Source organism: Aptenodytes patagonicus, chromosome 9 (genome assembly GCF_965638725.1).
Source record: "Aptenodytes patagonicus chromosome 9, bAptPat1.pri.cur, whole genome shotgun sequence".
NCBI lineage: Eukaryota > Metazoa > Chordata > Aves > Sphenisciformes > Spheniscidae > Aptenodytes > Aptenodytes patagonicus.
The window spans coordinates 23,868,988-23,896,696 of NC_134957.1; the positions used below are offsets into that span (position 1 = coordinate 23,868,988).

The 27,709-nt window shown below is 40.7% G+C and overlaps 1 protein-coding gene across 3 annotated transcripts; it reads left to right on the forward strand.

The window, feature by feature from the left end:
* On the forward strand, nucleotides 1–26,071 carry LOC143164643 (SLAIN motif-containing protein-like). Of its 3 annotated transcripts, none has more exons than XM_076347508.1 (9): nucleotides 1–14; nucleotides 2,885–3,612; nucleotides 13,405–13,541; nucleotides 16,135–16,284; nucleotides 20,360–20,500; nucleotides 22,479–22,796; nucleotides 23,004–23,141; nucleotides 23,303–23,621; nucleotides 25,434–26,071. In XM_076347508.1, the coding sequence occupies exons 2-9, from the start codon at nucleotides 2,903–2,905 to the stop codon at nucleotides 25,498–25,500; spliced, it is 1,980 nt and encodes a 659-aa protein (XP_076203623.1). In that variant the 5' UTR covers nucleotides 1–14; nucleotides 2,885–2,902; the 3' UTR covers nucleotides 25,501–26,071. The 3 variants fall into 3 exon arrangements, with proteins under 3 accessions (XP_076203623.1, XP_076203622.1, XP_076203624.1); XM_076347507.1 differs by lacking the exon at nucleotides 1–14 and adding an exon at nucleotides 1,163–1,242; XM_076347509.1 differs by lacking the exons at nucleotides 1–14; nucleotides 16,135–16,284 and adding an exon at nucleotides 1,163–1,242.
* The last annotated feature ends 1,638 nt before the right edge of the window (nucleotides 26,072–27,709 follow it).

Genomic DNA, 27,709 nt, shown 5'->3' on the forward strand with positions numbered 1-27,709 from the left:
GGCCGCGGCGGCAGGTACCGTGTGAGGGGAAGGGAGGTGTCGAGGGTGGCCGGAGCCCTCGGCTCGGCTCCGCTCGGTGTGGACTGGCCGCGCCCGAGCCCCCCGCAGCACCCCGTGAGGGTCGCGCCCTCGCCCCTCTGGTCCCTCACGCCCCGGGCGCCCCCCGCCCCCTCCTCACGCGGGACGCCCCCACTCCCCTCCACCCGTGGGGCTCTCCACCCGGGGCCGCAGCCTCATCCTGGCGGCCCCGGTCTCCCCACAGCACCCAGTGCCGGCTGCGACCCTCTCCCCGCCCTCGCCCTCCTCTCCCCGCCCTCGCCCTCCTCCCCCCCCCCCGCCCTCCTCCCCCCCCCCCCCCCCCCGTGATTCCTCCCTCAGCGCGGCCGGCCCCGTCCGCGCCCGCGCAGCGGGAGCTGTCCACGCTCCGGGACTCCCGGCCGGGCGGCGGGTCCCCGGGGCGGGGAACCTCCTCCTCGGGGCGGGGAACCTCCTCCCCGGAGCGGGGGCCGGGGCCGGTGCGGGGCCGCCTCGGTTTGCAGCCCGCCCGCGGCGGGGGGGGGGGGGGGGAGTTCGTGGTCGGGCGGGTGGAAGGTCCGTGGGAGCCCCGGCTGAGGGCGGGGGGCACACAGGAGGCATTTGTTCACCCCCCTGACCGCACCTCCTCCGCTGTGGTGAGGAGAGCCCGTTAACCTGCCGTTAAAAACCCGGATGTCTTTTTGAAAAAGTCCAAATTATTGTCTCCAACACAGAAATGGCTTGAAATGTGGCTTCCTTCCCCCCCCCCCCCCGCCCCCCCAGCCCATTATACAATGAAATTAAGTTTTGCAGATCGAGATTTTTTTTCCTCCCATATCCTGGTGGCATTATTTGGGTGGTTTTTAGACTTACTGGTCGTGGGAAAAGGCTAAACGGTTTTAATCTGTTTGTGTCCACCCCCCCCCCCCCGGGTGAATGAAAATGCAGTTTTTGCTGCTCCCCAGCCTTGGAGGGGAACTGATTTTTCGGGTGACAGATCTCATTGCTTCTCCCCCCCCCTTGGGTCATTGTGTTTTGCTTTGACAGTAGAACTCTTAAACTCCCCGCTGGTGCACCCTCAGCGAGTTCCTGAGCAATAGCTTTGAACTGTCTTTGGAAATCATACTAGTTCTGTTACTCGTCGAGAGATCGGATGATTTCGTAGGAGTGAGAATGCATGCAGGGAGATTTTCGAAGTGGGCATACGAGTAGGAATCGGATTGCTTGGTAACTATAAATTAAATTTCTTTTCCCCAAGTCAAAATGACTTCAGCAATGATTCTTGCAGGCATGATTTTGAAAACTATGTTTAAAGCATGCTGCAGTCAGCTCTGTTCACTTACAGCTCTGCGTAAGTGCTGTTCATGCTCGCTATTAATTCAAATGTAAGCCTAAAATTTTCATCTTGCATGTAGAGGACCAAAATAAAAAAAAAAAAACAACCCTGTCAAGTGAAGGGGGAAAAAAAACCAAACCAAACCCAAAACTATTTTTTTTAGCAAACGTACTCAGCTACTGCTGTTACAAGTAACTAAAGAATAGGGAGATGCTAAGGTGTGTATGGGGGGGTGTATGTATTTTTAACCTTGCTTGCTTTGTGTACGTTGTGTGACATTTAACTTTCGTGATTTCCTTTACCTGCTGGCAGTTAGGCCTTAAAAACAGGAGAAATTTTCAGACAGCAAAGGGTGGGGGGAAGAACATCTACAGCCACAAAAGATCAGGGTTCAAATGCAGTTGAATGCTTGCATGAGATCTTTTAAACTTTGAATTGGCTGTGTCGTCTGACTCCCTTTTCTGTCTGTCAGTCTGTCTGTTTGCCCTCCTTCTGCAAAATAGAAAGGATTTGTAATTTTTTTAGGGGAATCTATTTTACTTGCTCTGTGGAACATTAATCTTGTATTAGGGGCTTTTCAATGAAGAGTCAATTCAGAAATGAATGCATGCATTGAAACTGAAAACTCATGTAAATCACTAGTGTAGGGGAAAATCAGTGTTTGCTCATTATTCTGTAAGTGTTGTAAAACTGTACGTTAAATGCACCTGCGTTATTTTATGGCTTTTGGGAAGCCTGAATACCTGTGCAGTTTAAAGCTGCCTGAGTGATGGTGCTCTGCACATTCTTCCTTGGCCAACACAACCACGAGGTGAATAGTAGCACTTAAGACAGGAAAAGCAGAGAGGTGGCTTCATTTTATGAAACTTATTGGAATATGTAATCTATGGTGTGATACATTTTTTTTTTCCTGTTTTTCGCTGTGTTTGCATCAGAGAGCTTGCCTCTCTCTTCAGTTGTAACAGGAAAATATGCCAGTAAAGACACTAGTTACACTTATTTTCATGTACCACAGTAACTGCAGTTCCTGTCGTCAGTCGTTGTCATTAGTCTTTTGGTGTAAGCTGATACAGAAATGTGTTCAAGTTTTTTCTGCTTTTCCAGGATAAACCTGGTAACGAACAAAGGATGTTTTTACCATTTTCTTAATGCTGTCATTGTCTGACGTCAGCACCTTGCTAATTATGTTTCCTGACTTTGCTCAATCAATGCTTTTCTCACATATTTTGTTTGTAAACAGATGGAAACTAAACTATTGTGCATGATTAAATCAGCTTCCTTTTATACAGTCTAATTTGTAGCATAATAGTTGCACGTCCTAGCTGTTTAAAATGAGTAATTTGTATTTGCTGAAATGTTTCATTCTAATTTCAGTTGTTCTTTTTCAATAGATTTTGATTAAATTCAGTCACCTTGTACCCCAATGTAATTAGTTTATGCTTATAAAAGTCAGAATTTTTGGTGTTTCATTCCAGTTTGCTTAAAATATTGTGCGTCTTTGTGGAGCGCTTATACGTTTTTCATGTCTTGCAGTGGAACTGTGCATTTTGGATGATGGTAGTTCCTGGAAATGCTCCGATCATACAGCAGGATCACGCTCTGGAGCCTGACTTAGGACGGGACTCAACAGAGAACACTGCCATGGGCCCTGACACGGAGCCGGTGTCCGAGGAGGTTGGCCCAGAGCTAGAGGAGGTGCGAAAGCTGCGGGAGCTGGTGAGGAGGCTGGAGATCGAGAATCAGCACCCAAGAACGAAGAGTAGCAGGAGCATGCTTGGGACAAACATGCAAAGTGAGATCCATACTGGTGTGGATAACCATGACTCTGGTCTTAATGGGACGGAAATTAATAATAGCATCAATGTGATAACCGAGAAGCAAGAATTGCAAATAATGGCAGATCTGCACAACCAGTTAAGCAAAATAAGAAAAGAGGAAGGAGAGAACAACTGCTTAAAAAAAGACATAGGTGCCCAAATGCAGTACAGTTGCAACAGTGCCACTGAGGAATTGTCTTCCAACATGTGTAAGGCGGAAAGGAAGACCGACGATAACGTTAGATGTTCTTCACGTACGGATACAAGTAATAGCACAGAGCTTATGGGAAACTTGGTCATTGCAGGTATTGATTCCTCAGTTAAAATAAATGAACAAAATCCCAACGAAAAGCGTGGAGATCTGGAAAGTCTTTCGAATAACACAGATCTGGATGAAGTGAAAGTGTTAGAACTTGAAAATTGCAATGAAGAAGAGGATAGCTGGTATGTATTTCAAAAGCGTGGTAATATATGGAACTTAGGCTGCTGTGGTTGGGAGTTTCTGTGTTTAGGTGTGCAGTAATTTTTAAGGGTATAAAGCGATTTCTATACAGGGCTTTGATTTTTAGCAGCACGAATGCTGTTCTCATTATTGGCTGTTCTTATTTTTAAGACCATTGTGCCAGAGCATTATTTTTTTTTAAAAAAAAAAATCAGTTTAACTATAAGGCTTCTCTTTCCCCCTTTCTTCCTGACACTGCTGTAGCAAGCACAGAAAACCTTCCTTTCCCTGTTAGTTTATTTATGTATAATGCACACAGATGAATGAATAATGGAGTTCTTAAACTTTGTACATAACTGTCAAATACTGTATTTAAATAAGAATTTTGTAAAACACAAACCAAGGCCTTAGACCATCTGGAACTTGTGGCTTTTGCTAGTACCTAAGACGACAAATCATTTCCACTTCCTGAATACTGTTTCTTTGCAGTTAACCCGTTTCTTTTGTTGAGAGACATGAACTGAAACAGATCAATGATGTAATCCTTAACTGACCTTACTTTGCAGGACTCTCCATCAGCAGCCGTGTTTAGAACTTGTTTTATAAATCAGCAGATTAATTTCCCTTGCCCTTCCAAAGCTAGTTAAAGTTCGAGGCTAATTCCAGCTCCTGCAATAGCTGTGACTTGAGTACCTAGAGTTCTTAAAATTAAGACTTTGTAGGATAGCCTCAGGGGTCTGCAAATTGTGTTTCAAAATTGTGTAGCTAGAGATTAATCTGGCAGCGAAGATAGCATTGCAGAATGGTTGCTGAATACAAAAGAAATCTTAAACTCTAAAAATTCATTAGCCATTGTAAGTGAAGGTAAACCTTTGTTAATGGAATGGAGCTCAATAATGTAATGACGTCAGCTCAAGTCTAAATTCAAAGTTATATTAAAAACAGGGAAAAGCATTTTTGAGACGACAAATGAGGGAAGACTGATTTTCAGTGTTGGTTAGTTTTGGAAAGGAATGTATAAAGTTAGAAGTGTTCTTCAAAATTGAGTTTCCTCTTAACCGTTCTTTTCCTGGGCATTCAGAAAGTTCATTCGCACACCTCTCCTGGCCGCAGATGGTACAAGTGACTTCTCATTTGTTTTTAACTTCTTCTGCCAGTCATGATTTTTTTAAATTTTTTTTTTCTTTGCAAGCTTTCTTTTAAAACCCAAATACTGGCTCCAGCTTGATCACTGAAACTGTGTAGCATACCTAAGCAGCATTTTGAGCAGATTTCTTAAAAGATAAGGGAATATATTTAACAAGTTGAATTTGGAAGACAGGCTTCATTATTTCCATGTTAATGAGAACAGCTGGTTTTATATTCATGTTTGTATAGCTTGTGACATGAGAGATTCTTCAAACTATATTGACGTGCTAAAGAAACCAGACGGAGTCTGAGATTTACACGGGCAGTGAATACTGTCCAATGCAACCAGGAGAGATTCTGCACCCAGAGGCTCAGTTTATTAACCTTTCCTTGAGTTGGTGGCTAATAAGGTCGTTCTTTACCAGGTACCCTTCTCACTAGACCTTGTAGGATCTTCATGTTTTTGATACCTCTGTTTTCTTGTCAAATTTGGTTGATACAGGCTAACGGATTAAACAGAGGAGCTTAAATACAGGTGGTATTATGGAGCTCTTGTGCAAGTTCTATTATCATAATTACCTTTGATCATGTTGCATTGCTTCCATCTGTTTTGTTTTCCTCTTGTCAAACAGACCTGCTAAAACAAGAAGCCATTTTTACGATGGTTTCTTGTTCTAGAGCTCTTCAGCTAAACTGAAAGTGGGGAACAAATAATGTATGTACAGTCAGTAGTGCGCAGCTGTGCTTATTGCCAAATATCCTAAATTCTCGTCATAAGCACATCTCACATACTGTTGGTGCAGGTATTCATGCATTCTGATCAGCAATAACCAGGAAACAGTGATTGGGGGGGGGGCTTTTAAAAAACAAACCAAAAAAGCCTTAATGCTATATGGATTTAGGATCAATTTTAATAAGATGGCTTTGCTGACTGGGGGGGAATTTTGTACTTCCTGGATGGAAGTAATATCTAAATATGTCAAGCAGTATATTAGTCAAAGTGAATAGCTTACTATATTGTCATATTTGCAGTCCTTTTTTTTTTAAAAAAAACCCTGTAGCTAATATTGGAACATATCATATGTACTTTGATACTTACGATTTTTGGTAATTTCTGAGAAATTCACAGTGACTTTGTTTTTTCCTGTCACTGCTGAATTGATAAATTTTAACAGCCCAGTCCTTTTGGTTTGCTGACCTTTTCTTTAATATTATCTATTAGAGAGGATGATGCTTTATACCTTAAAGAATACTAAGAACTCATTTTGTATTCTTTTAAATCATGAAAGTGTTTAAAATAGGGGGTGGGGAGCAGGAAGCTTTCAAAAAGAGAGAGGCTTTAGTTCTTACATCTTCATGTCATTCTAGTTTTAAGAACAGGTCCGAACTTTAGGGTAATTTCTCTTGTGGTACTGTGCTTATGCCCCATGACTTCTTAGTAGGCTTGGAACCTTTAGTTAAGTCTACCATGTGGATTTTTGCCACTTGAGCTGAAGCGGTAACAGCAAAACCCATTGCCCTAGGAGGACGAAGGAGTGGGTCAGAGGATTTGTTACTGTTCTCTGCAGGTGCAGGTAGAGTCTCAGTTTCTGCACTGTTTTGAAATGACTGGTTTTATTTGGATCAAACTTGCAGACGTTTCTGTGCAGCTTCCCTTGGCTTCAAGCAAGATTTGCATGGTCTAGGTTTTGCTTTTAAAAACAACATTGCAATGACTGAACTCCTGTGAAACATGAGGTACTGCATCACCTGCAGTAGCTGTAACTCTGTACTTCTTTGGTGTCTGTCCCTTGACTTGCTTTCTTAGGTCACTTTCTCAAATAGCTATTCAAAATTGTAAATATCCTTGAGATCCAATCAAGTGAAAGCCGGCTTTCTGCACTGTTGAGTTCAGTGTGATGCTTAACTTAAGACTTCGGTGCTGTTTGCCCGTTACTGATTACCAGTTTGCTCCCTTACGCTACGCCTCAGCGCAGGTCAGCTCCTGAGCTGTTTGTAGAAAGGCTGTTGCCCATACAGAAGGGAACAAACAAGATATGCTTGCAGTAGCGTTACCTTGTTTGTCTTCCTCAGTGTTTGTCATTCTTAGGTATTCCCTGTATATAATAATTAAGTTGTTCTTTTCTGTGTGTTTAGTTTATTGTTTTTTGTGCAGTGATTTGTGTTCAGCATTTTGTTATGCATTCCCGTGCTACTTGCTTGGTGTGTTGCCAATTGTCAGTTATTTTTCCTGATAAGACTTGGGAGAGAGAGCTTTGACTTGGAATTATGATTAAGTGATTCAAATTCCACCCCCCTCTGAACTATAAAGTGTTCTTATTTATGTGTCATTGGATGAAAGGGAGAGAGATAAAGAAATGGCAGAAGTGAAAAGCCTTAAACTTTTTAAATTCTCTTTCTCCTTTTTACTGGATTAGACTATTTTTGCCTCCATCTGCTTTGATGGAATGAGTACCAAACTCTCTGTCCGTGCCCTCAACTTGAACAGCTTTAGGTTTTCTGCTTGACAGAAGGAAAGCAGCCCTTGTACATGTCTCCCCAGTACTCCTACTGCTGTTGCTTAAGATCTTGATCCCAGTGGCAGAACTGCCAGCGGTTTAACACAGGGCTTCAGATAAGCTTTTATGTATGTTCTTCTGCTTTTAAAAAAAAAACAAACCCAAAACACACCATAACAATCAAGCAAATCCATGTAACGGAACCTTTTCTTTACGTTTCTTTTAAATGCTGAGCTCCTTTTAGAAGAATATGTAAAATGTGATGGGTGTGTACATGAATGTACAGGTCTACTCAGCCTAACAAGGCCCTGTTTTTTTTGTGGGGCGAGGAGAAGGAATCCATGTCACTCAGGTGAATCGCTATGTTGCTGCTACATCCACACCTTGCACACAGTTTTCATTCCCAAAAGCCTGTCTTTCAACTGAAAACAGGTTGTGCTGCCTTCACCTTAGTGTTGTGTTGTCTCCCGCTTGAGTCCAAGAGTTCAACACAGCAAGTAGGGTGCCCTTGAAATAGTCTTTATAGGAAGGAAGAGCATGGTTTGCTCAGAGAAATTGCTGTTTAGGAGTTTCCTGGGAGTGTATGTTTTCAGCCTTAGCCCCGTGTCCAGTGGCCTTATATATTAATGTCTTAAGGCATTTAATTCAACGTACTGCAGGATATCATCGTTAGCTTGTTGTACCATCAGAGATAGGAGAAAATTTTCTGGAGAAGTTCCATGAAACGAGGATGTGGTTCTGCACAACGTTCAGGTATTATACCAATATAGCATCATGAAAAATACGGCATCTTGTGCCTGATTTGGGGGACAACTTTAACTCCCTGCTCCCTACATAATCCATTTGTACATTTCCACAGGCCCTGTAGTAGTTTGCCTGCGATCTTTCCTTGCCGACAAGACTCCATGTGACTTAGAAACAGTAATTTGCAAGGTCTTAGTTTCTCTGACTTGTCATCTTAGGAAAACCTTCTAGAGCTGTTTTTAACAATGGATCAGTTAGCTCTGTTGTGTTAAATAATGTACAGATGACTTATCAAAAACATTTCCTGATTGTCTAGCTTGTTTGAATAGTGTGTTATCCGTTTGCGCTAGCTGCAGTTAGCCATTACGATGTTCTGTGTAATGTCTGTCTTGCTGTGCACAATCTCTGGGTAGATGAGCTGCTTCAAAACCCTTCTGTGCAGCTGTGAGATAGCATTACCATCAGCAGTCTTCGTTGCCAGTAATTGCCAGTGCTGGAGTAGAGTAATCTGAAAAGAAAAATCTACCTGCTTGTCTGACACTTGTGTGCAAAATACGACCTTTCAGGTTAAATCGCTTTTGATGGCGGAGGCTTAAAATGACTGAGTTCTTACTGAAATGCTTGAGGTATTGGCTCACGGTTCTTTCTGTAAAATGAGGTGTGGGCATGGTAATCTGTCTGCTCAGTTGCACTGCTGGAGCGGAGGGGGAAAGCCTTTTTATGTTGCCATGGCGAGATTGCTACAGATGCTGCTCGGCGTCCTTGTGCAGTGTACGTATAATACGACTCTTAAGTTGTCCTACAAGGTGCCTTTTGATCATCTGACAGACTATTGGCTGTGTCATGAGATTAACCTAATGCGATGTTTAGAGCTTCTGTGATTTAGCGACTAGACTTTTGGTATTTTGTTCAGCAGGATTAGTCACTAGATAGACCTGAGAAAGTGGTGCCTCTTCTGGGTTTTACCGTGTAATTTTTTTTTCTATCTTTCAAATTTCTGTTTCTTGGGAATAAAGGCTGAAACCTCTACTTGGGCTAATACTATAATGTTTTTGTGTGGAGTGTTTTCCACAGGATTTTTCTCATTTTTTCCTTTTATGTTTCTATCATTTCAAGACCTGGACAGCATTGTTTCACTGTTGTTTTCCACAACACTATATTGCCGGTATTGGTATTTCTGTTGAACAGTAGTGTTTAGATTTGAGATTAGAACAGCATAAGCACAGTAATAAATCTGAAAATCAACTCTCTGAAGTCTGATATATAAAGGAAAGGAAAATGAATGCATTATCTGTTTGAAATACACGCTTTATAGAAGAATTTAGCTGCCTTCTTAGCACTTCATGGAGGCATATCTTACAAACCTAAATTGTTCTAAACATATTTAGCTACCTCAGGTCTCTTTCTCCTTGCATTGATGTATATAACTCAAAGGTTTGATAATCGGTGTAATGTCTGCCATTTTGGTACCGCTGTAGCTACTGGTGCTAAGTGCTGCGGAAGGTGTATAATAAACCAAGCATGTGTCTTAAAAACCGAGGTTCATTTGACTTTCAGTTTAATTTAGTAATGGACTAGTTATAGAGCTTTCGCCTGAATTCTCTTCTTATGATCTATAGATTTACTAGTGCAAATATTCTGCATGATTAGGATCTTAAATTCTCAGGCAATAATGGCTTGCACTCTTATAATTGATCTGATGTGTTACTAAATTGTGAAGATGCTTTTTTTTCAGTGCAGTGTGCAAGTTGAGAAAGTTGTCATAGTCTTTTCTAGATTCTTGGGGTTTTTTTATTTAAAGCAGTATTTTCAAAATCAAATAATAGTGGCCATTAACTCCCATAAAGCCTCCTGTGACATTGACCCCAAAAGAAAAACAGTATCTCTAGAAGATGCTCTGCTTTTTAGTACATTGGAATATGTTGGAATAAAGTGCAAAGAATCCCAGAAATTTATTTTTGAGTGCTTACATTGTTAAGGGAAGAAAAATCTCATGTTGTGCTTGCTGCATAACTCAAACTACTTGGCTCTTACCAGAGGTGCATTTCATATAATACTTTATATGGGAAAGTGAAACACATACACTAGTAAGCAGAAACGAAAGATGCTTTATCTAAGGGGTTTCCTCACAGAAGCTGAAGAAAATCTCATCCATATTTAATAAGTTATGCAGCAAAACCCCAATACAGCAAATTAAGAATATATGCCCAAATGTTTACTTTCTGAATCTTGTCTTAGGCCTTGTAACTATCTAAATAACTTCTTAATTGTCATCTGCAATTTGACAAAAGAAAATATTCAAAGCGTAACCTTTTGCCATTTAAACAGAACATGCTTCACACCCAAACTGCTGAGTTGTAGGAACAAAATGCAAGGTAAAGCTTATTCAGTAATGAGGTATTTGTTAAACCCAAATGACTTTGGCTGACTCGTTAGCTGGCAGTCGTGTGCACACTTAATGGCATGCCTGAGTACATTTTTTCCAGTGCTTATTGGATTAGGTTAACCTGACAAATCAAACAGCCTCAGAGGATAAAAGTACCAGAAATAAAATTCTGCATAGTTTTAAACAGAGCAGAGCGAGTTTAGCTTATTGCAAAAAGCTCTTTCAGAAGAAAGCCTGTTTTAGTTCAGCTAGGAATGTATTAATACTGTGTTAACCTGGCCTCTGCTGCGGCAGTTGTGCCACGGTGGCTAACAGAGGATGACACTGGGTGGGGGGGGCCTCTAGTAAAAGGTGACTTCTGGTTCTTAATCTTGTGTCCAGAAAAATACTCACTTCTATTTGTGGGGCTGGTGTTTCTAGTTTATCAGCTGATGGTGTGCAGTGCTCCAGAAGAATGAGCTATGCCAGCATATATTGAGAAGTTAGCTTGCTAACTGTCGAGTCCTTCCCCAAAGCTACTTAAAATGGAAAATAGTAAACCTGACGCTGTGAAATCAAACCAGAATTCCTCTTTTTTTATAAGTTGCCTGACAGTGCTCTGAAAAATTGAGTTGTGATTACTTAATTGAGTTTAGTGAAATTGTAAGTGAGACCATCGCTTGCCAATAGACTTGTCAGCTGAAAAATGAGTGTCCTGGCAGACTACAGAGGCCTCTGACAGCCTGGGAAGCAGGTAGCTCTGCTGCATGTGGAAACGGTTCTAGCAATCAAACAAGTGTTAACCATTTTCAGCTGATAGAGTCCTGGGTAGAAACATGATTAGAAGTGTGGAAGGAGGTGGGTAGAACTACTTCTTCCTCAAGTAGAGCAGGATTTTCTCCCTCAACCTAAAATATGTGAAGAACAGCATGACCTGCCTAAGGAGGCTATTGCCGTCTTTTTTTGTTTGATGGTTTTGTTGCTGCTTTTTTGGCCTGAACTGTGAAACAAACCCAGAGAGTGAGTGCTTTGCTTTCTCTGTTTTATTGGATCTGAGTGGTTGTAATGCTCATTTGCCCATGCAGACACGCAGCAAGATATGTTTGTGGGGTTTTTCATAAAAGATAACATTGCAGATTCAGGAATGTTTGTGTTCGTGTTTCTCAGCATTTATTTTGCCAATAGCAAATTAGGGTTTGGATTTTTTTATTTGCATGTGGTTTCGTGTGAAGCTTGGTATGAAAAAAGCTGTATGAGACATGACTAAAGAGACTGAATCTCTACTCCCTGAAAAAGATGGGTCTGTGTTGGGGCAGGGATATTATTGAGAAAGATGGACCTGAGAGCTAGACTTCACGTCTGCAAATGACAGCTAAACTTCTCAGTCAGGTTCCTGTATATTCATCCCCCAAAATTTAGTCTCAAAACATATCCCTTCTAGAAAGGTGTTTGATTTCTACACAATTTCAAAGACTTGGAAGTTTTCTTCTTCTTCTGGTATGCTTAATTCTAAGAAACTACATTGTGGACAAATTCAGTAGTTTGAAACTTAAGCGGAAGAATCTTAAGGCCTTGTTAACAAGATCAAAAAAGTTTCTGCTTTCAGAAATCTCCTCTCTGCTTTTTTATTGAGTTCAGAGGTAATCGCCTTGCAGACTCTCCCAGAAATTGCACAGATGCAGGTCCTTAAGTTCGTCATCACAGAGCTTACTTTCCTACCTGTGAATCCTTTGAATGACTTCAGTAGAATACTATATTAAATATCTTTTTGTAGTAATGCATTCATGGCACAGTAAATACATTAACATGTGCATATTAAGATTACTTAGCTGGAACTCTAATGTTAAAGGAAGGTACGTATTATTATATGCAGGAAATTTATTGACTCTGTGGGCAGATTCTGTTAATTACTGCACTTCTTTCTATTCCCACCTCTTTCATCCTATTGATTGATTGAGATCTCGATGCCCTCTACCTGAGGGTGTTCTTCTCTAAGTGACATGCAAGAATTAAAAACTGTTTAACTTTTATATGTACACAATACTGATTTCCCGCCCCCCCCAAAGTTTTAGGTGTGTTGCTCTTTATATGTTAAAATATAGGGTGCTTTTTTTCTGTTGGGATTTTTTGACTTTAAAAATGCAAATGTGGGATATGTAAGTAGAATTCTTGAGTTGCTTTTCAATCTGGCTCCTATACCCTTTGACCTTTTCTGAGAGAAATTTTCTACTTGCAAAACATGGTTAAGATGCTACTTTACACAAGATCAGTTGTAAATAATCCGACTATAAGATGATTAAATCTGTCTGTACGTAAGGCTACTCCTGTGTGTATATGCAAAACAGTGCTGGGTGTATTAGAACTGTCAAAAATGTAGGCTTTAGGAAAACTTACTTACCTTACAATTAAAAAGGAAAGGTAGCATACAGTCATACTTCCTAACTGTCTGAAAATTTCTAAATCTTCCAATTAAATGGTTTATCCCTGAAGTCTGAGAGTAGACTTCTTACTATTCATTCAGTGTCTCAGAGGGCTGCTGTTAGGAGATAGGAGACAACTGTTGCCTGCAGTGCAATGCAGGTGGAATATTCAGAGCTGCGGGTTTTTAACAAAAAATACAACAGTTAGCCTTCTGAAGGTAGATCACCTTGAATCTCAAGTTAGAACCACCTCCTCACCCTTGCTGGCTTTGTCATGAGATGGGTTTTTCGGGGGGGGGGGGGGGAGTGGAGGGAGAGGCAGGGGTTACAGGTGATGGTGAGTATACCAACAACTTAACTTTTTAGTAGTATTCCAACAGCCCAGACTTGAACCTTGCCTTGCAGAGGCTGTGTACTTTCTCTGTGAAGCTGTCTTTAAGTGGATTTTTACTATTGCGATAGTAAATTTTGTTTCTGAGTCATAGTATACAATTTAAACTTGAATTTTTTCCCCTGTTTTTAATTTGGATAGTTTTCCTATTGCTTACTGTTAGGTATACTTTAGTAAATGCTACTTCAGTGGCTGTATGCTTTGAGTTAATGAGCGTTTCTTACTGTTTCCTTTCAATCCTTGCAAAGGCTCTATGTGTCCCCGAGAAAATCTTCTACAGATCAGAAAACGGACTCACCTTTAAAATGGTGCCGACAGGTGTTGGATAATCCCAGTCCCGAGACAGAAGCAGCCTGCCGAACTTTAATAAACAGACTTGATCAAGGTACGTAAACTATAAGCATTGCTGCTTCAAGTGTCTTTTATTTCCACTTGTGTACTTTACATTATTGAGAAACTGTAAAGCAAAGGAAACATGGAAGTTTGTGCTTCCTGTAGTGTAGAGTATCTGCAGGGATAGCACTTCAGATCTTGTGCTTTTGGTGCATATTTGTACAGCCATGTTTGTATAAAAACCTCCCTGCTTTTGGTTTACGTTGGTAATGCCTCAACTGATGAAGGTAAGAGGTCATTCTGTAAATGTTAAGAAAACTATGCTGATTACAAGGAACAGATGAAACCAACTGAACTGTGATGTTTTGCATCTGTGTATTTTTTAAGATGCAAATACAGGTGTTTCAAATTAATTGCCAAATTGACCACCTTGCTTTCTGGTTTTCTAATATGTTCAGAGCCTAAACAGTAAAACATATTTTAGTGTTTTCAGGCTCTTGATTTTTTTTTTTTAATATTTAAACATCTTTAATGTAAAAATATGTAGAGGAAAAAAATGTGCTTTTGGGGAGTGGTGGAGAGAATCATATGAAACTATTATTGCAGCTTTTTTCTATGTAAAAAGTTCTAGTGTTGTTGTGTGTTTCTGATGGTGATTATTCTTACCATATCTTACCGTTAGTATTATTACCTGGGTAAAATATTTGTCTGATGCTCAACGCTTACAATAATGAAACATTAAAATCTGTAACTTGAAGAAATGGTGTCACTTGGAAACCTAGTTTTTCTTCCAGTTTTATCATCCCCTAAAAGCACTTCATGGTGGCTTTCAGCTGTGTAACTTAACCACTGAGGGAAAATCCCTTACTTAATCTGCCTGAAACGAAAACGCTACGGAGCATTCTGTTCAGTAGTCGGATACCACCATCATAGTCAGTATTCTGGGGTCAAAGGTTTGTGTGTGGTGTTCTCCTTTTTTCGGAGCACAGCAGGATCAATCCCATATTAGCCTTTCACTGATGTAAGAGCTGTTAGAATAGATGCATAGTTTACTTTATTACAAAAATAAGAAGGTTATTCTATTTCTATGTATCTGTAGTGCATCACCTGGAATCCATCTGGTGGATATCCTACCTTGGTCTTTCCAAATGCACTCCAGGTTTGTATGTAAAACGTGCGAGTCCTGGGCTGAATTGCTGATAGCCGAGACACTGAGGGGTTTGGAGTGAATAAGTAATCCTTTCCTATATCATATAGCTTTCCCATATCGGCAGCTGTGATTTACCCTGCAGCTGGAGGGATGACTAGTTTTATTATTTCCTTCTAACAAATCATCACTGAAAAACGTTGCAGAGCAGGACGTGTTGCAACCTCATCTGTCTAGTCTGATTCGTGAACATCTAAACACAAAAGCTGTGGTTAGCAGTTTTTGAAAAAGTGAAGTTTCTGAAAGAATTAATATTTTGAAGTTCAGTGATGTTCTTAACTGCTGAAAATACAACCCCCAGTTTGGTACCAAAGTTGTTGTCTGCCTGGGTTTTGAATTGGCTGGCTTTGTCTTCTATGTGATTGCAATAATTTTGATTTCAGCTTGACCAGTAATTTGACCTCAGTGATTTGAAGGCTGAGAGGCCACTGTTTTGTTCTGTTTTAAGTTTACATACTAACAGTGTTTTGGCACTGCTTGTAATCAGGCTTATTTTGAGTTTAGCCTTGAAATTCCTGATTTGAGATAACTGAATGTAGCTTGAGAACAAACTTCATTTACTTTTATAAACCATCTCCACTTAAAAATGTGAATGAAGATTTGTTTTATTAACTCTTTGCTTTCTGTCTGAAAGGTATCAGGCTTTATTTGTACTCTATCACTCCTTTTTAACTAAAATAGTCTGACTTTATATTTGTAGGGGAAATAAAAAAGAAAACTATTTATGTAGTGAATCTTCATTATTTTCTTGGCTGCTGTTCTCTCAGTGGTAAGGGTTCGGTGGGCAATCCAGCAGCCCCTTGAATATATCCAGATCATAGACTGAGTCATTTCCTTAGCGTTGAAGCTGCTTATTTCCAACTTCAGTAAGCATGGATGCACAAAGTTTTGCTACCTGGCTTATTTTGATTGTTTCACTAACTCGTATGCGAGTTTGTGTGCGGGATAAATGTTTCAGAATGGTTGTTTTTCATATTAATTTGGTCGCCTTTTAATCTAAAGGCATAGTTTTTGTGGTTTAATGCTGTTTTGAGTCCATCATTAAAAATTCAAAATAACACGTGTAAACATAAAGTTCAATGGAGCTCTTTAAAATGAGGATGGGGTGTCGAAGTGACAGATATTTATGAAAAGTCATCTTTGAAGACCAGCACTGAAACTTTCAGAATTGCATGGCTTCTTTAAAGCCAAGCTTGTCAGTAGTTATTCTTGGAACTCTTCAGAAGTGACAAAACAGGTTAGAGGGGAGAGCGAGCAAGGGAACAGGCGCTGCTTTGCTTCCTACATCTTGTAACTGACACCGTCAAGATGTCTTATTTGAAGTACATCTGTTACAATATTTAATCTTGTTTGATCTGATGCCTTTCTTTATCTTATGCTCTTTGTTTTAAAAAATAATTTGATAACCTTTATGGCTTTTTTGTATTTTTCCTTCTAGCCAGTAGATGGAAAAACCTGTATTGCAGTCCATTGGCATCACCAAGCGCACATAATTTGAATACAGAGACAGGCTCCTGTAGCAATGCACTAAACTCTCCCGGGCATCTCAAATCGACTAACAAAGCACTACTAACCTGTGGCAGCTCAGGTATGGCATGTCAATAGAGCAGTGCAAACCTGTAGTGTTTAAAATGCAAGGAGTATTACTAATTGACGCAGGGAAAAGTTGTCAAGAGATGCAAGTCCATCCATGGGGTTTTCTCCTTTTAATTTGCTCACTTACTGACACGGGTTTCATCTGTTGTGTGGGAGAAAACCTCCTTGCATTCTAAATGTCTTATAGTTAGTTCATGTTTTTGTTTTTATAACTTTCTATATATTTATAAGTTGTACTAATTTTAAGTGACTTAAAATAGAAAACAGCTATTGGGGCAAAGAAAATACTGCTCTTGAATAATGTTATCATATGTAGGTGTTAACTTTATAAAGTTACTTGGACTCAGTTTTCAGGCTTGAGAGTTTGTGCAGTTTATTTTGAAAATATTGATTAATGTAGGCAACAGAAAGAAGCCTTGCGCTTTAAGATAAAAGGCGTAGTCTCCGGGATAAGCCTTTAAATTGGCCGAGTGGGCAGCTAATCACAAAATAACAAAAGCTTTCCATCAGGCTTAATTGTGTTTGGAGTCAGATTTCCTACCTTAGAGGCAACTTACACAAAATTCTTGTTAGAAGCCTCTATTTGTAGGTAAGATAATGAAGCTTCTCCTAAATGGCTTGGCCTCAAGTCTGCCTTTGCATTCAGGCTGCTGCCTAAGGAGTCCGTGTAGGCTCTTTCAGGAGCTTCGTTTATCCTTGATGCAGTTCATGCTCGGTTTCCCAGTACAAATGCTTTGCCTCTTGGCTTTATTATCAAAGGAGTCTTCCTTGATTTGTTTGGGGTTTGTGGAAATTGCTATATCGTAATTTGCATGTTTAAAAACATAAAGCATGTTTAACAGTTTCTGGCTTGAAACTCGATGTTAAGTGAACCTTTTTTAAGAAAAAAAGGGTTGCGTATGGATGTTTTCACAGCTGCAGGTATGCTTTTGAGATCTGCTGGTTTTCTGCTGTAAATAGAAATTAACACTTATCTCTATTTTGCAAACAAAAGGATGCATGTAGGACTGATTATTTTTGCAAGCTGACTTCTGCAGGGAAAAATCTCTAAATCAATTTCTTGTTTTTAATACGAGGTTGGTTGGTGATCTAGGTCTAACCACCTTTTTACACAGAAACAGTTACTGATGCGTAAAACCAAAGTGTCTGTGCAACTTCTAGACTTATTCATTCACTCTGCAAATCTGCTGAAGTTGTCAAGGGTGCCAAATAAAAAACCAAGTATAGAACAGGCTTTGTCCGTGTAGGTTTATACATGAGAGTTCACTTCATCTGTTTGGTGGCTCTTCCCTTGTGACTTGTGTAAGTGCTAACATGAGTTTGAAGTTCACTGCCAACTTGATTGACTCGAATCTAATTTTATTTCTAAGAAAAATGGAGCTTCCCTACCGTTCAAATGAAAAATGTTTAACAGTAACTTCCCTTAAAAACCAAACAAAAAAACCTTTTACAAAATCCAGATGTGGTATATTTTGACGTTTCTGTAATGAAAACCATAATCAGTTCATCTCGCAATGTTGAGCCACAGCAGTTTTTACTGATGAAAGAATGTGAATGTTTTTCTTCCCCTCCTTGACTGTTTTTAAATAGCCCTGCAATTTGAAATGCAACAACCAAACTAAACACACACAACTGAATTGGGAACTTTGCTTTTTAAAAAGCTGTATTCAAGATACGGCTGTATTAAAAATACCACTTTTAGTATTAAAGAAGGTGTTAGTTACAGCAGGAAACCTGTGCTTATTCAGTATACTACATCCTACAGGTGCAATCCCTACTCTGATGTTGGCTTTATTTCAACTGCTTACAGTGTCTTTTCCTGACACCAGAAGGAAAGAAACGGGATTATGTTATACAGCCGTGCAGTCTTAATACTGGAGTGTCCCGACTTGGAGTGTGTATTAGTGTAACACACACACGCACAGACGCACCCCTTACACTACAGTCACACTGCTATCACTGTATTATGTAAGCATCTTGAAACTGGGAAAGCTTTATGCCTTTTCAGATGAGGAATTTGAGGCTTACTGGTGCAAAGCAGTTTGCTCAATGTCCGTGTAAGAAATTTGTTTTACACCTGGACTTCAAATGTGTGTTTTCCATGTCATCAGTTACTACTCTTCAAAACTGGTTGAAGAAGTAACGTTGGGAACCTGCTGCTTTTTCCTGCCTGACTGGAATTAACCATTGTTTGAAAGGGTTGCTCAGCAGTGGTTTTTAGATGTTTTGCCGAGAACAGGCAAAATGTTTTATTTCTAGCATCACTGTTGAGAATTACTCTATTCAGTAGGTGCACTGCTTTCAAGACTTATTAGAACACAGCAGGCAAAACTGCGTGAGCTGAAGTAAAAGTCAATGGTGAATGACATCATACAGATGCTTTGGGAGGCTGACTTGTATTCTTGATTTGGCGGCTGGTGTGCTACAGCCTGCTTGTTGCTTTTTATAAAGTGACGATCTCGAATCCCTGCTTGAGCAGGATTTGTATTTCTTAAGCCTACTCTAGCTGAAAGCGATGTTGCGTGCTCTTAGGCTCTTGCATATCTACTAGCTTTATCTGATCTTCTGTCAGATTGTGGGTTTTAATTTTTTTTTTTTTGTGGGTCTTAAATCTATATAGTACTGATTGCAACCTTGTCTTGGAATTAATTTAAGGTAATGATGTGCTCTCTCCTAAAATAGCTCTGTAAGTTATATGGTCTAATGTGTCTGTGTTCAAGGGTTAGTTATGCTAGGAGCATATTATGGTATTTTGTAACATGTGGCATAGATAAGCATGTTTGCCATGTAGAGGTCTTACATTCACTAATCCTTCTGTGTTTCCAAAAATCTTTCTAGGGATGTGGGGTGTTTGGTTTTTTGGTTGTGGGTTTTTTGTTTGTTTGTTTGTTTGTTTTTTAAAATACAAAGCAGTACGGTAGTTATAAAATGGGAAAAGAAGAGGGAGGTATGCTCACCATTGCATGCTCCCTCTCAAAGATACTACCTCGAGTCAAAATTAACGTTGATGGAATGGTAGCAAGATTCTCCTATCATTGCCTGCATCTGCCTGCCATCTGCAGATGGAGATAAGCTAACTGCTAGGTGATGCTTAGCCTTCCTGCATCAACAGTCATCCCAGGTGCCAGGAAGGGTCGCATCTGAGGAAAACCAAAGGCAGTTGCGATACCACACTTCTGTGCCTAGAGCTACTTACCAGCCCCCCACATTTGAAGGACAAGTACCAGTATAACCCCAAAGTTACACGGCTTGTTCTCATCTCCCTATTTCAGTAGCAAGTAGTAGTACTCCTATGCCATGGAAAATACTGACTTGCTTGACTTAATAAAAAGTACTAACAGGTAAAAGTTTGCACTTAATGATGATTATGATATTTTTATTATTATTATTCTTCAAAAGGAAAATTATTTGTTCCTCTTCCTAATGCCTGACTCATGGAAAAACTTCCCTGGTGGAAAGATCCTTCCAGTTTGTTTTTTATGACCTACTGTATGAACAAGCTATATCCTTCCCTGTAAGAGAGAGTTTGGTTTATGACGAGAGGAAAAAAATGGATAAACCTCAGGAATGGGGAGGAGGCAATCTAGTGTAAAGTCCTCTTTGCATAAGCAGATTGCATGACTGATTTTTGAGGTACTGTACTGAAAGCCATTTGGATCCTTACTCCTATGACCGCTTGCCAACACCCTAGCAAGCACTTTGTATAACTTTCCTGCTTAATATCTAGATCAATAGTTGCCCCTTTCTCAAAATAGGCTGAAATAATACTGATCTTTTAAAGGATGTTTCTAAGCTCAAAATTACCAAGCGTTCCTTTGCCACCTTCTGGACAGAAGTCCACAATTTTTTCCCCACACAAAGACAGTCTGCCTCCTGAAAATTGCAGGTTAAAATACTGAACATTGTGTTCTCAAGTAATTTCTGACTTCGTTATTTCTAGCAACCAAACCTCAACTTCACAACTGCACTGATTTTATTACTGGAATAAATACTCTGCTGCTCATTCTTGTTTTGTATGCGGACGTCTGAATGCTTTTTGTGTTCCTCCCTCCTCTTCCCTCCTAAAGGTTACTTGAGCATGCATTCTGCACTGAGCTCTCAGTCGTCTGTGGACAGTGAGCTGAGCACATCTGATGACTCCATCTCCATGGGATACAAACTGCAGGACTTGACTGATGTCCAGGTTATGGCACGCCTTCAGGAAGAAAGTATGTGACAGCCATCTCCTTTGCGTTACAGTTTTAGAACTGTAGAGAAATGTAGATGGATTCCAACTGTTCTTCTCTTCTCCCTTTCCCCAACAAAAAAATAATTTAATAGATCATTTGAAATGTTTGTGATTTGCAGGGGCTTCCTTTAAAAATCTACAGACCCAGACTGCCACTTAAACTTAGCAGTTGCGTAACATTCTCAAGATTACACCTCTTAAAGCAGAGGATGGTCTTGAAAGTATTATCTAAAACCCCACTTTGTTAAATACGTAAGAGCCCTTTAATATTCAAAAATATTCCATCCCAGATTGTCTCTGAAGTTCAGGTGAAGTTTTACAAGTAACTGTTTCGTAATAGTGGCAGTTTAAACAGCAGCAGCTCACAGTTGCCTGTCTGGTTGCTGTCCCCTCGCTTGAGCAAACACAAGCAGCTGTGTGACTGCGCTGTGTATTGGTTTGGGGAACTGATCCAGCTGAAAAAATAACCCAGCAAAATTTTTTGCTTGTAAATTTTTGTTTTTCTGAGCAGGCTGCCTAACTGCAGCCTGAAATCATATTAGAAGCTGTCTAGAGGACTGAATTTTACAAGTTGTTTATTTCACAGAAGATGTAAGTAGTATTTCACTGCTGTGTTGAGTAAAACCAAGAGTTCAAGAGTACTAAAACTGAAAAAGCTGAAATTACAATTTAAGTTTTGCTCTGGTAAAGTGCTCAGAGACAGCTCTGCAAATTTAACTTGAGCATAAAACATGTCTGTGTCCCAGCGTGTGGGGATTTCAGGGCCCTGAACCAGTTCCCATTAAATCATTGGTAAACTTTCTGTTGACTTCAGTGTGATTTGGATGAGGTCCTAATTGAAGGTCAAGGTGGAACGAAGTGGTTGAATCTGTTTTTCTGTGCAAACTAATCAATAATTTGATTTACAGGAAATAGAGAATAAAGTTCTGTTTTTCTTTTGGAGAACATTTACTTACTTATAGTACTGTGCCTTTAGAAATTTAAAAAACACTATGATCTAGGAATTGGAATATGAGACCAAAAAGACCAAAAGACATAAGATCTTCTTATCACTTTATTACACCTGAGCACAGCTGAGGAAAAGTTGTATTAAAGTGAATAAAGCAAATAACGGCCTTTTTCTTTCTAAACTTGAATATTTCCTCTTATGCTTTGTGATCCTTTAAAAAAAGTCAAGGAAATCCTGTCACATTACAAAGTTTGCAGTGAAATATGAAAAGCGCTTCATCCTCAGAATGATGGAAGCTTTTCATATTGGCATTCTGAAGGGAGAAGAGTGGGGAATGCTTCCGTGCTTTTTTTTAATCCCTGCAATGAAGGGACTGCACTGGGAAGAGGGTTTTTCAGAACTTTACCTGCCGCCTTTCTCAAAAGTCCCTTCAACCAGTTTGCTAAATTAGTTTTTGGTAAGAAGTTGCTTGTACTTTGTTAGGCAAGAAGACTTAAAGAAAGGCGTAAGTTGGGGGAGGACCCGTAAACAAACCAGGCAGATGCACTGCAGATGTCAATAAAAAGTAGGTGTTTTTTCACTTGGAGGCAGAAGTTCAAATCTTTGTTTCAACCTGTTGAAATGCTGGTGGGTGCATAATTAATTGAACTAAAAAATTCATACTGTAAATTAGACTCCTCTACCTAGTTAACCTAACAGAGCTTGCATGGCAATATATAGTCCACAATCACAGCTGCTTGTGTATGTGACATAAGGAGTAATTCAGGTCAATTTGAATATTAACTCTTTGCTCTAATTAAACAGTACTGATATGGGTGACACTGTTCCAGTTTAGAGATTCCATATGCTTGTGAGTGTCTTCAGTAAAGAGAGTTATTAACTTGACTCTCCTTCCAAGGTGAAATGAATCACTGATAAAAGCATTGCTTCTGAATTTGCATTGCAACTGGGTAAGGAATTTCTATTTTAAAGTATGACGACTTTGAGCCATGTTGCCCTCTATCTCCAGGTCTCCGTCAGGATTGTGCCTCCAGCTCTGCTTCTGTATCACGTCGCAGTTCCAGTGCCTCCCTTCACTCTCTGCGAAGAGGTACCTACAGTGACCAGGAGTTTGATACGTACAGCCTTGAGGATGAGGACGATTACGATTGTTCCCTGTCATACCGTAGCGCTCACAGATACTCACCGTCCCCGCTCAGTTCACCCCGATGTCAGTCTCCTTCCTCCAGTGCAGATTATGGCAGGTCATCGACTTCCCGAATCCGTCCCCCAAGGAGATCTGTGCAAAGTCCGATGCAAGACCGGCTCAAGTATGCAAACAGCGAAGGTAAGCTAGTTGTGAGCTTTTGACGTGAGTCAATGGAAAGAATTTTGACATGTACATTTGAGAAGCGCTGCTATTTAGTGGAAGCTAAGAATTAGTTACACGCTTGTCTACTTTTAAGTGCGTATGTTTTTCAAGAGGTAGTCTAAACCATTATACATCTCCACTGCTACCAGAAGCAGCAAACAGAGAATTTGCTCTTGATTTCAGAGGAGATGCGCCACAGCATGCCCAACCTGGCCAGGACGAGCCTCCGAGCTTTGGAGTCTGTGCGGAGCAGTCGGAGCTTGGAGTCAGATCTGCAGGTGCCAAGCAGTCGAATTCCAAGAACTCAGCAACGGTCAGCAGGTCAGTGCCGTGTCCTCTACACACACCGCTGTAGTTGATTTCATTGGTCTGTTTAACTGACCTGACTAAACCCGAGGCCCCTAGAAGGCCCGGTATCCTGAAGTGTTCTTAAAATACTGTTGCCAACTGGGTTATTCTTCCTTTTGTTGTTCCATTTCTAGGTCTGGCTCCCAGTAAGCTCAGGTATTCCTCCAGTGCTGGGCAGCCTCCCTTAACAGTGCGACAACCGATGAAGGCAGGGTCATGCACAAACTCTCTGTTAACACCCAGGCAGCCAGTAAAAGCCTGCGGTTACACAAGTCCTGTTAGTGGAGTTCGAAAACCACAGGCATCTTCGCTTAGTACAGGCTCTTCCAGTAGCAGTTGCGCTACCAGAAGCAGTAATATGGTCACTGTGGCAAAAAACTCGCCCATTAAAGCACGCACATCTGTTGGAGGAATCTCAGTGCCCAAGAGCAAGCCAGCACCGCCATCCAAGAGGTAAGCGTGAGACTGCAAGCCTCAGACTTGAATGTCTGCCTTTATTTCACAGATTAGAAACGCTTTTTTATAAAGTGATGTTCATCTCAGATTTCAAAGTGTGACGTGGGTATAGAGTTGGGTCAGAGCTACTGATTAACTTTACATGTAGGGTTGTGGTTGGGGAGCCCCTAAGGAAAGGGTAGTACTTAGCTGGAAGATTCATGGACGTCCAGTACTTTGCCCCCAGTCAGGAAGCAAAGGGCTGCAGTTCCTTTAAATACCACTAAAATTAAATTCTGTGGATGTATGTGTGAACTGACAGGCTGGGACTCGTCAGCTTCTGGGTGAGATACCCCTTTTCGCCATGTAATCTGTGACCAAACTATCCAGTATTTCAGTATTCCATCTGTTTAAAAAAAGTAAGTGCTTTTTTTAAACAAAGCTAATTATCCAGGAAAATGAAGAGGCATAGGCTCAAACTTATTTCTATAAGAATTGAACGTTACGGCACATATTTATTTGGCGCATACATCTATTTTTGGGAAGGGGAAAAACTCTTCCAAAGGACTAATAAATTCTCTTTACTGTTAATATAATAATCTTCCCAGATGATCTACTTTGGTGCCTCTGTAACTCTGCTACTGGTAAAATAAGTTTGGTACCAGGTTTTTTTTTTCCTTCCTTAGTCTTTCGTTAGGACTCCAGGTGGGCATTGTCCAAGGCCTAATGAGTTTTTAGAAGGGTTTGAAAAGTAGGACAAATTAACAAGGCTTGTCTTAAGCATGATTCTGTATCGTTACAGTAACTTCATACAACAGGGTGAAAGAGCATAAATAATGGTTTCCAGAAACGTACAATTTTTGTTCTTGTTGCACGAGTCTGAACTGATTTAGGGGCCACATCTTAATCCAGAAAGTTGCAATGGGCTTTTGGACGTTTTTTTGACATCTATTTCTAGCTTTTAAATTTTATGATTAGCTTCCTAAATATTTAGACAGCGGATATCTGAAGTTCGTAGATAGTCTAAAGCAACAGCTGTTTAGTTAAACATATTCAGTCTCTTTAAAGAATAAGGCCTCTAAGATGCTTCTAACAACAACTGCATGCACGGACTGCTTTATGCCATTGTAGCAAAGCCTGTTCTACCCCATTGTCCTAAGGCATCTGCTGTGCTTTGGCAACGTGGCAGTGGATTTACCACACACAAAAAGCTATTTTTTTACAGCTATTTGTTTGCAGTACAATTGTAGTGTAAACTTTTATGATTGAGGGAAGTTAAGTTGATTCAGTATCAGACTAATAAGCAATAAGTACCTGTTGATTTTTAATGTCCTGTTGTAGCCTTTGATAAATTGAACTGTATCTACTTACTTAAAAAAATACTCAAAAGGGAATTTTTAATCTCTTAATTTGTACATTGTACGATTATTTTTCATGTGTTTAGTCATATTTGCAGGGAAAAATATTTCTCTTGGAGTCAGTCATGGGAAAAACCCACAACAGTGTTAATAACTTAGCAGAGCAGGATAAATATGTCACTGTTTTAAGTACCCAGTAATAGTTGCTTAATTACTCTAAACTGCCTGAAACTGCTGCTGCTGTGCCTGTTCTGCTGGCCTCCTGGTGCACGGGATGCGCGAGCTGTGCACACGGGGGACTGCAGCAGTTTACCGACGGCAGGCAGATGTTGACATTGCCAAAAGGCAGATGTTTTAGAAGCCCCGTGTAAACTAAAACCTCAAACAAGCATTCCTGCGTACAGCAACAGCTCACTGGGGTCTTTGCTGCTTCTAGCTGTTAGTGACTTTTTTTTTTTGTCTCTCAAACCAGATTTCTTCAGTCAGCACAGACCACTCAGGCCGCTGAGGATGACTCCTGGAAGGATGGGTGTTACTGACCCCCCAAAATGCCGATGCACTGCCAAACTCCTCTGTGAAGCAGACCCCCCAGCTGGCTGGGCATAAGAACGTTATTTGAAACTGAAACTCCAGAGACCCGTCGCACTGCGGACTGACGTGTATAGTTCCTCGCCTCTTGAATGCGAACTATCCTTACCTTCTGCTGTTCTGCCAAGAGCCTGACCTCTTAGTGGTGGAACGGACAACAACTGCTTTACTGTGTTTCCACTGTTCCAAACATTTCTGGAATACGAGTCTTCGCGTGAAGACTGAAAATAGCCTTATTTCATACAACCTCTACTTGCAGCCCTTTGGAAGGCTTGTCACAAAAAACTTCTCAGGTGACCCGCTCCTGAGGATGCTTGCTTAAAAAGGCTGCTGGCTGTCCTGTTTGTGCCAGAAAGCGGCTTCGAGCTGTTGCTATGGTGTGTGGCATAGCAGTGGCTTGGGGAGACTAGAAATAGTGACATAGATGTTAGAAGTAAGACTTTTTAAATTCAACCTGATGTACTCTAATATTTGTCTGAAACTCAACTGTTTGGGGTTTTTTTTTTTTTTTTTTTTTTACTTCTGTATAGAATGTATTTCTGCTACTTTTTATTGTTTGTTCTAGAAGATGAAGCAGGTTTTTATAACTGTAGTACACTTCCAGCTGTTGTATTCAAGTGTGTGCATCACAGTTCACAAGTGAAGGAGCAGTACACAATATTTGTGTGGGTTTGTGAACGGGCAGTTGCAGGGACAGGGGATGCAACTTAAAAACTGCAGTTTATCAGCATCTTCATATCGCAGATGAGGAAGTTAACAAACACCAGTTATGCTTTTTAAAGATAACCCTCCATGACTGATTTGACTTGAAGTGTTTCCCGTTGATCTCCTGACTGCCCTGACTTTTGTAGGTTTTCTACTGTCTCTCTGGCTATGAAGGATTCCGTTTCAGTGTCCTTTTCCTCGGCAAGTGCTGGATGCTATGAATACAGTCTTAGTACAGAAAAGATGCACTGATAGCAATGTTCTCCCTGCCATCAATGTGACTTTGATAGTGTAGTTTAATAAAATGTTATGGTGCTGAAACAGATCTGCTTTATTCAAACAGCGAGCCTGACTTTTGAGTGTGTTTTGTGCTAGGAGCGAGGCTTTTCATGACCGGCCCAGCTGTACAGACGTCTGCTTCTGCACTTCAGCTTCTGTTTCGTACGAATGAGGTGGGTGTTAGGCAAAGGAAAACTTAATTCACAGCCCTTGGTTCACGTCTTTTCTAGGAGAACATCCACAAGTGGCCTAAGCAGAACAAAATATAGGTAGGAAACAACACTCACAAATAGGAAGCTCTGCAGGATGCTTTACAGCCAAGATCACTTTTTGCATTGTTTGCTTTAGAAAGGAAAAAAAAAAAAGAGGAAGAGACAGCTGGTATCAAACTGCTGTTTCAGACTGGCTGGTGCATACGTTCCCGTAGCACCCAGTCACTTCACCTAGAAGGACAACGCTAGCGCAGGACTGAGTCTGTGATTAGCTGACTCTTCTCAGCCCCTCGTAGGCACACAACGGGAGCTTTCAGCATTGGGTGCGTAAGCTTTGAGACCAAGGTCGGGTTTGTCGCCTCTTGAGAGAGGCATCTGTAAGCTAGGAGCTGCAAAGGAGCAAGGGTTTCTTTCTCATGTTCCATTTGCTCATGAATATCAATGTTTTGCTATAGACTTCTTAAGACAGAGCTGTATACCATTAAAATAACCCTCTTTTACTTCAGAGCAGCTTTGTAAATGTCAGAGCCGGTTCCACCTTGTTGAAAGGCTCTTGTTAAGAGCACTGTTAGAGTTGAGAGAAGAGGCTGAACTGGAGCTGACTAGAAACACCTCCCTTCCACCTGTGAAGGTGTCAGAGACGACTGTTTTTACACAAACAAACAGGCTTCTCCCTACCCCCAGTAAAGCTTTGCAGGTTTACAGCACTGTCCTGGCTAAGGCTCCTCCTTTATGGAGAAGGTTCTTTTCTAGTAACTTCTGCCTGGTGGAAGAGCTGGAACCTGGTCACACTGAACTTAGTCACCTTCCCAGTGTGGAGAAAGATAAAAGACCGACAAGGCTTCAGTTCGATTCCTCTAGCGTCTGAGTTCACCTTTTGTCTTTACTGTGGTCTACATCCCAAAGGTAAGAGCATGCCTGCGTTTTCCAGGCAGTGCATTTCCCTGCAGCCTCCGAAGTCGAG

Coding starts and splice junctions, on each gene's coding strand:
- LOC143164643 (XM_076347508.1), top strand. CDS start 2,903: ATGATGGTAGTTCCTGGAAATGCTCCGATCATACAGCAGGATCACGCT. Junction 16,285..20,359: donor ACTAACCTGTGGCAGCTCAG/GTATGGCATGTC, acceptor TCCCTCCTAAAG/GTTACTTGAGCATGCATTCT. Junction 20,501..22,478: donor GGCACGCCTTCAGGAAGAAA/GTATGTGACAGC, acceptor CTCTATCTCCAG/GTCTCCGTCAGGATTGTGCC.